The 8,383-nt window shown below is 45.6% G+C and overlaps 1 protein-coding gene across 1 annotated transcript in view; it reads left to right on the top strand.

Moving 5' to 3' along the window:
• The window catches only part of LOC104076778 (pentafunctional AROM polypeptide {ECO:0000255|HAMAP-Rule:MF_03143}-like), a 6,499-nt gene extending 1,536 nt beyond the window's left edge, over window positions 1-4,963 (top strand). The window contains exons 2-5 of the mRNA XM_009577774.1: window positions 913-1,546; window positions 3,027-3,260; window positions 3,950-4,190; window positions 4,863-4,963. Coding sequence (XP_009576069.1) covers window positions 913-1,546; window positions 3,027-3,260; window positions 3,950-4,190; window positions 4,863-4,963 — 1,210 coding nt within the window. The remainder of the gene's footprint in view (window positions 1-912; window positions 1,547-3,026; window positions 3,261-3,949; window positions 4,191-4,862) is intronic.
• The last annotated feature ends 3,420 nt before the right edge of the window (window positions 4,964-8,383 follow it).

The following is an 8,383-nucleotide window of genomic DNA, read 5'->3' as shown; positions in this document are numbered from 1 at the left end:
GTAGGGAAATCTGATTATCCAATGAGCCATCTTCAAAAAACAAAACAAAAGTTCAGGGAAACCTTCAATTTTTACCCAACTGCAGCTTAAGAAGACGTCTTATATAAAATACATTTTGCAGTTTCCTTCTGTCTTCTTTTTTCTTTTGTTTCCTTTCTTGATTCCCAACAAATTAAAAAAGCCACTTGTTTTTCCCCTGGCTCCCCCTTACAGAAGTAATAACTGGGTTGCAGGGCTGTGTTCTTCACCATTTTAGATAGATATTACATGCCGGCTTTGTAGGCTTTTATTTATCCTTTAAAACTCCAGTATGGAAATCTTTCCCAACTCTCAAATAATTTTCTTTTACTACCTGGGAGCAGTTCCTATTTCTATCATACCTGTTTCGAGGTAAAGAGATCCACTGTTTCAACTGGAGCACTGTAGAGACACTATTTGGTATGGAGGTGTGTGGCTGTGTGTAGATAGACAGGAATAAATCAACTCTTATCACCCAGATATACCAGGCAGAGGATGTTTCCTCCATAAATACTTAAGAAAATTTTGGCAATCTCTTCCCCACTCCCTTTTGGGAAGCTGAAATGATTGGTCTGGGGTTTTCTGCTGTGGTTTTCAACTTCCAGCATGAGTAACATGCTCCAGTCCTTCTTGCCCTCTATCTTATCATTACCATGTAGAAATTCAGCCATTTGACTGTTCACTAAGACATGGGAGGGTTTCTCCAGTACTAAAGCAGGTGAGCCCTGACACCCAGGAGAGCTGTCCCACCCTCGCAGCCCCACAGTTTTGCAGTGCACGGGCAGGAGACTCCACGTTCCCCACCTCCCGGCTACATCCTTAAGCTAGTTCAGACATGCAAAGTACAAAAGAGGAATATAGTGATTTCAAATTATGTTTTCTGATCCTTGCCAGAGGTGAATGCATCTCCGAAGGTGGGATTTCCTGGACAATTGAAGCTCCCATCTATTTTTGCTACAAAGTGGTAGAAACATACAATATTCTGGATCCCTCAAACACTACTCTGCTCTGGGGTCACATTACTGACCCCCAGCAACTAGAGTTAGCCACTAGTGGCAAAAGGAAGCTGAGACGCTTTATTGTCATAGATGAAGTCGTTGATGAACTTTATGGCTCCAAAGTCAGAGAATACTTTGAAGAGAATAATGTTCAGCACAAAATCCTCGCCCTGCCTACCACCGAAGAAACAAAATCCATGGACCTGGTCTTGAACATCTTGCAAGAAGTCCAGAACTTCACCATTGACAGGCGAACCGAGCCCATCATCGCCATCGGAGGAGGCGTCTGCCTGGACATCGTAGGACTAGCTGCGTCGCTCTATAGAAGACGTACCCCTTACATTCGGGTCCCAACAACCCTCCTCTCTTACGTTGATGCCAGCGTGGGGGCGAAGAACGGGGTGAACTTCCTGCAGTGTAAGAACAAGCTTGGGGGCTACACCCCCCCGGTAGCTAGTTTCCTGGATAGATCCTTCATTCAGAGCATTCCTCGGCGACACATCTCCAACGGCCTTGGTGAAATTTTAAAGGTATGAACTTTTGCAACTGCAGTTTTCAAAACCGAAATCACAGAATCGTAGAATGGTTTGGGTTGGATGGGACCTTTAAAGGTCATCTAGACCAATCCCCCTACAATGAGCAGGGACATCTTCAACTAGATCAGTTGCTCAGAGCCCCGTCCAACCTGACCTTGAATATTTCCAGGGATGGGGCATCTACCACCTCTCTGGGCAACCTGTGCCAGTGTTTCACCACCCTCAGCGTAAAAAATTTCTTCCTTATTTCTAGTTTGAATCTACCTTCTCTTAGTTTAAAACCATTCCCCCCTGTCCTATCGCAACAGGCCTTACTAAAAAGTCTGTCCCCATCTTTCTTATAAGCCCCCTTCAAGTACTGAAAGGCCACAATGCTGGTAAAATGTCCATCAGCATCCATGGTGTTGTGTAAACCACCATACAGAAACAAGGGTGGTCCATCAAGGCTGCGTGGGGACTTTTAACTCTCATTGAGCCTATATATATTTTTACAGCTGCTAAACTTCTTAGAATATCCCTTACAGGCAGTGCCTAGTGCTAACCCTGCGGAGTAAACTCCAAAACTCAAGGCCAGACATAGACACGGCAAAACCAGGGAAGAAAGCATCTTCCCATTGAGGCTGATCCATAGCACTCTAAAATGAACTGCTGGCAGAAAATTTGAGGCTCATTATACTGGGGATTAATAATCTGCAAGATCATTTGCACCTGCCTCACGGGGTATGTCGAATGTGGACAATCAATCTCCTGCAAGACAAATTCTACTTCTAAAATTACCTGGGAAGTGCACAGTAAATGGTTTTATGCCTGAAGAGCTTTGAAAACTTTCGGTAAAGCAGAGTTCAAGCCATTAAAGTTTATTAGAGATGAGTTCATCAGTAGCATTTTTCAGTGTTTGCACAGTGGGAAGTCCCCAGGATACCTGGAGGTTTCTGGCAGGCACCGGGAAACCCGGAGGTCACCATTCCCCACTGCAGAAGTGGGCTAATGCCCGAGTCAGAGGGTGAAAAAATACGCACTTGTGACAATGAAACCACTTCTGAACCCTCGTATTCCCCATATTGCAGTGCTTTCCCACCTTCCCTTGCCCAAAAAGCAATCCCAAGGATTAGATGAGAGTTATCCTGGTGGGGATGTCCACCGTCCGGTCCCTGTCCTGGGGATGGCTGCTCTTCAGCTGAGAGAGTCTCAAGTTTCCTGCCAGGCACACAAATAGCCAAAGCTCGTTACAAAAGGTCTGCTGGGCTATTGGAGCATGTAGCAACCTCACAGTATGGTCAGAGCTGCCCAGTAGCAAGGGAACTTGCCCACCAGTGCTCCCACCATCTCTGCCATTTTACCAAGTGTGCAGGTACTTCTTTGTTAGCGTATAACACGATATTATAGTCCAGTCTACTGAAACATTCAAGTTTTCAACAGCACATACAAGGATCACATAATTATCTTTGATTACCTTTTCTGTTCTTTGTCCTAGATGGCACTCATGAAACACAAAGGGCTGTTTGACCTGCTCAAGAGCCATGGGAAATACCTGCTGGACACCAAGTTCCAGTCCTACAGTGGCTCTGCCAACCATGGGGACGCTGCTCTGCAGACTACCAGGATTGCTATTGAAACCATGTTGGAAGAGCTGGCTCCCAACCTCTGGGAGGATGACCTGGACAGACTGGTTGATTTTGGTCACCTTATAAGCCCAGAGCTGGAAATGGTGAGTGACAGACTTCATACTGCAACATCCATTTTTTTTAAAAAAAAAAAAAAAAAAAAAAGTTTTTAATCAGCAGCATAAAACTTTGTGCAAAAGGAGCTGAGCTAAACTCTAGATTTGCACATTACCTCAGATCACCCAACGCATCCAGCCTAGTCCTGGTGGATAAAGAAACCCTTTTCCCAGCCCCATTTCCCCCATAGCTCCACCTATTCAGACCGCAGGCCAGTTATTGCTTCTTACCAGGCACTTACCAAAGCACAAAGATGACCAGATTTCAGTAAAGCCACTAGAAATCACCAACATGAGCTGTAACAGTGCAAAGGTGTGGAGAGCATGGCCTGTATTACTGGGGAGAAACTGCCACTGGGCAATGAGGGGGGAGCACTAGACCTTATGGAAGATTCAGAGCTCTTCCCTCCATCCCATGGTGACCTTCATCAGCAATTTGAAGGGGAAGAGAATTAGATCCCGGATCCCTATGGGAGATTTTACATGCAATTAATCATGTGTAAAATAGATCATCATCTGCAATCCATAAATCACAAGATGCTAACATCCAGCAAATCTGTATTTCGACTGCTGCAAGTCCAATGTCAATTTTCAGGAATACTCTTAAAAAAAAAACCCTACTTATTTACTATTTGTCAACCAAACCATTTCCCCCACTCACCTTTGCTCCGTTTCAGAGGGTTTTGCCATCGCTGATGCATGGAGAAGCTGTGAACGTCGACATGGCATTCATGACGTACGTCGCCCACGTGCGGGGGCTCATCACCGCCGAGGAGAAGGAGCAGATCATCCAGTGCATGAGGGGCTTCGGGCCCGGCGGCTGCAGCTGGCCCCTCATCAAGAGAGCCCTGATGGAGCGCCTGAAACACAGCGGGGGACAGCCCCGCATGCCTCTGCCCACCGGCCTGGGCGTAGCAGGTACCGCGGTGAGGGAGACCCGGGAGCGGGCACTTGGGGGGCAGCGGGCGTCCCGGCACACTGACAGGCTGGAAAACGTGCCCTGCAGTTCTGCAGTTGGACGTTTCTGGTTTTACTTGTGCTTTTCTTAACATCTCAATCAACCCATCGAGAGACAGGATCCTTCTCTTGTGCGTAACCACCAGAACTCAGTGAAGGGCTGAGGTCTAATTAATTGCATTTTGATCGACCAATTCACTTTGCAAACCTGCTTGCAAACCGACAGTCTAAACGCAGTGCTCTGGCAGACAAACCAAAAACGTCATAAGGGAAAAATAATTCCTTTGTTATACTTGAAAATATTTTTTAAATAATCTTTGGCAAAAGGAATTTAATGTATTACTGTAATAGTATCTGTTCAATATCTGGGATGAAACACTCTTACTTACAGGAATTTTTTTTTAAAAAAAAAAAAAAAACAACCCCTGACATAGAAGCATGGGACCAGGTTGTGATCTCTTGCATCAATATCCATCCAGACTATTTCCATGAAGCTCAGTCTCTGCACACCGACAAGAAAACAGACTCTCACAAACTGTTTGGAGGAGCTACTCTCCCCCCTAGTGAGATATTGTATGCAAGCAGGAAAAGCTTCTCTGGATTATCCAATTAACTAAAAGTCTTATTTTACAGAGATATTCAATGACACTAGTGAAGAGACCCTGGAAAGAGCATACAAGCTGTGGGTCAGGGACTGCAAGATGGTGCTGGAAGAAGAGCCGGCTGCTCTCTGAGAGCTGCGAGCCCGGGCCGAGGGTCCTGCCCCACGCGTGGAGTTGTTCGACATCGTAAGTTAGTGGGCAGGACTGAATTTTAAACAAGATAAATACAGCAGCACCTGTGAAACCACAAGAATATTGGCATCTGACCTGATTTACCTCTTTCAATTGCTCCATTTGAAAGGGAATTCATTAGACCTGTGTAGTCTCAAGAAGTGATCACTCAGAAGTGAAACCACCATGTGCTATAGCGTAGTTCATAGCAAGCTGTCTCCTCTGGGGGAAAGTAAGCGGCATTTACTCATTCATTTGGTTAATCCAACCTTGGGGGTGCCATAGCCTTGCACAGCGCTGCCCCACCACTGCTTGTTGCTGAACCTCTGAAGTCAGTAGGTGTATCTGGCTCATAGACCATGTAGAAGAAGCGGGGCGTCTTGACGGCATGCAAAATCTCCATGCTATATAAAATATTTGAAGTGGGTTATCTCCTTCACTGGTTCTTGTTTTCTCAGCTCATCCAAACTAGCAAAAAAACCCTCAGCTGCCAGCCTTTGCTCCCAGCGTAAAGGAGCGCCACACTCCGATTACACACCATCACGTAGCCGCCGACCAGCAGATATCGCTGCTGTGAAGCATGACGGGAGCTGTATCTTGACAGCACGGCAGTCCTATGTCTTGGGACTCTTAGATACCGAGGACATGCTGGCAAGACTCATCTTGCTGCCAAAACGTATAGCAGTGGTTTTACTGCGTAACCCCTACAAGCCACCGGTGTGACAAATACAGCACCGTTTGCATCAGTGTTGCCTATGAACGAAGTTGAGCTCCAGGCCATGCTGCAGAACCCGCCGGGCATCCCCACGGAGCGTCTGCCACGGGATTCCTTGTACCTGGGTGGCCGGGGCTCCTTCCCCATCGCGGTGCTTTCCAGTTAGATAAGGTCAGCTGGAGAAAACCAAGAGATATCGGGGGACACCAAGCGAGTTTATCATCTTCAAGCAGCCCCAGTGTCATGTCTCAGGATCCCGGCAGACAGAGAGCAAGTTATATATTAGATGCTGACTGTGAAAAATGTAAAGGCAATGTCATCCTTCTCCCTGGAGGTTGAATCAAAGGAATCACAATCAACAAACAGCCTTTGAATTATTTACGGCATATATTTTTTTTTTTTCCATATGTCATACCAGTTTGTGCTGATGTGCTGGCTTCTGTTTTGCTGAAGTAATAAAAGCTATTAAAACTGGAAAACTTTTAAAATAACAATTCCATTGCTACACGCAGTGCGTGCATGTGTACATTTGCACGTGTTCAAGCGACAGAAAGACAGGGGAGGAGTGAGGAATATAGCTGACATAATAAATCCCTTTTCCTCTTGAGCCTGGAGAAGATGTGCCTAGAAGTACACAAAAAGACTTCCCCGGCCCTTCTCCAGAGCCATGCATTTCTCCAGCTTCGGGGCGGGGTGCTGCACAGATGGTCCCACCTTCCCAAGCAGACCTCTCGTAGGGCTCCTGCAGCAACCAGCGCATCCTCAGAGCCACATCTTCCCGTAGAAATAGTCCCCTAACACCCTGAGTTAAATAAGCCTGTGGCTGAGGGTATCAATGAAATTTTGTCCTTTTTCCAGACCATCAAACATAGGTTCATTCAGCCAGTTCCTGACAGAGCAGGGAAAGCATCGCTCCTGCTCGCAGGGAAGCCATCTGCACCGTCAGCCTTTCGCTAGAACAGAAAGGGACAGTGCAACATGAGACTAGATGAGGATCTAAACTTTTTAGGAGCGTGAGAGATCCCCAAGGACAGGAGTGCTGAGGGACAATGTGCCGACAGCCTCCGGGAGGGGAGATGTGTGTTGTCTCTGCCCCATCTGGTGCTGGCCACCTCTCGGAGATGATCTAGGACCGGAGCCCTGTAGCTCTGGTGCTCCTCTCCCAGAGTTTAGGGTGATCACCTGGGTACGCTCGTGACCAGTTTTCCTCTTCTCCAGGAGCTGGATGGGCCATTTTTCACATCAGATAATCTAGAAATGAATGAAGTGCAGGATTATCAATCAGCTGCCCAACAGTCAGTGTCCTTCAGCGCAGGCCTCCTACTCCTGTCTACCTATGTGGAAGAGGTACAAGACAAACAGCAACTTGAGTTGCTTATTTTAAATGTCCAGGAAGAGACCCCTCACGGGCCCAAAGGCATTTAGCACTCCAGTCCCACGGAAAGCCAAGCAGCAGTTTAGCAGAGTCCAGCCAAATGGATGAACCCAGAAGAGTCACAAACCCACACGTACCCATTAAAAACCCAACACCTAAGGCTGATGTGCTATCGGTGACAGTGACGTGGCTGCAGGTCACCTGCCAGCTGTTCCCACATGTTGGCTTTGCCTCCGTTCTTCAGCAGCCAGGGTGTGTGTAACAACATATCAAAGGAGCTGGAGCACAATTAAGACTGAAAAGTGAACACATGATTATTATTTTTTACCCTCCCTTCTGCCGTGGGTAACAGAATACAATCAACCCCTGACATGCTTGGTTGCTTAGTAGCAGACAGCCACATTTTTAATTATATACTAAAATATGCTAAAGAACATAAAACGGCTGTGTGACTAATACGTGTATATCAAGAAAGGCATATGACAGCAGCTAAATTGCTTCAGTGTCTGATAGAGTGCCTCTGCCAGGCTTGTCATCGAAAGATCAAGGGAAGGAGGTGGAAAGTATTATTAATAAAACAGTGACTTTTTAAAATACACCTCATTGTTTGCAGGGGATTTTTTTTTTTTTAATGTCTAGCATGAATTTAATTCTTTCCCATTTATTCAGCTTTGATTTAATTCCTGCTTTTTCAAATTGAACTATTATCATTAGACCTAAAATCTCTGCTTATTTTCTTACCACCTTCAATGACGTATTACTCCAAAGAGAAAAGTGGAAAGCTGTATGGGACCCAGCTGGGTTCTCCACAGCGCAAGTTCTTCATGCGTTTGTTTGAACAAAATTACTCTAGTGGTCAGAGAACATGAAATTATTTTATTATTTACATGTTCCGAAGTAATTTCTTTTGCAACAACCTGCTCTAGAAACTGCTTTTCAGCAAGGGAAAAAAAAAAAAAAGAAAGATTATGAGCTCTGATATTTTTGATAAAGGAGTAACTATGTAGTTATTACTCATGTCCAGCCAATAGCAGCATTAAATGTACCCACAGTAAAATGAGAATCAGGCCAGAGGTGTTGAAAACATTAAAAGACTTTGACTAGATGTATTTAAAGTGGCTAAACAAACAGCACTGAACATAACAGCAACTACCTTATTCCTCGTACAACGCAACATGTGCTCAACGGTGCTGTGCTTGTCTGTCTGGAGCCGTTACCGCTGGTACAAATTACAAGCTGCATTCAGAGAAAACGACTTGCAAATGACAGTATTAAATCATAACTCGCCTTA

The sequence above is a fragment of the Fulmarus glacialis genome, unplaced genomic scaffold (genome assembly GCF_000690835.1).
Source record: "Fulmarus glacialis isolate BGI_N327 unplaced genomic scaffold, ASM69083v1 scaffold4745, whole genome shotgun sequence".
NCBI classification, from domain to species: Eukaryota; Metazoa; Chordata; class Aves; order Procellariiformes; family Procellariidae; genus Fulmarus; species Fulmarus glacialis.
The sequence above is the reverse complement of the archived record's forward strand: the minus strand, read 5'-3'. Positions and strand labels throughout refer to the sequence as shown.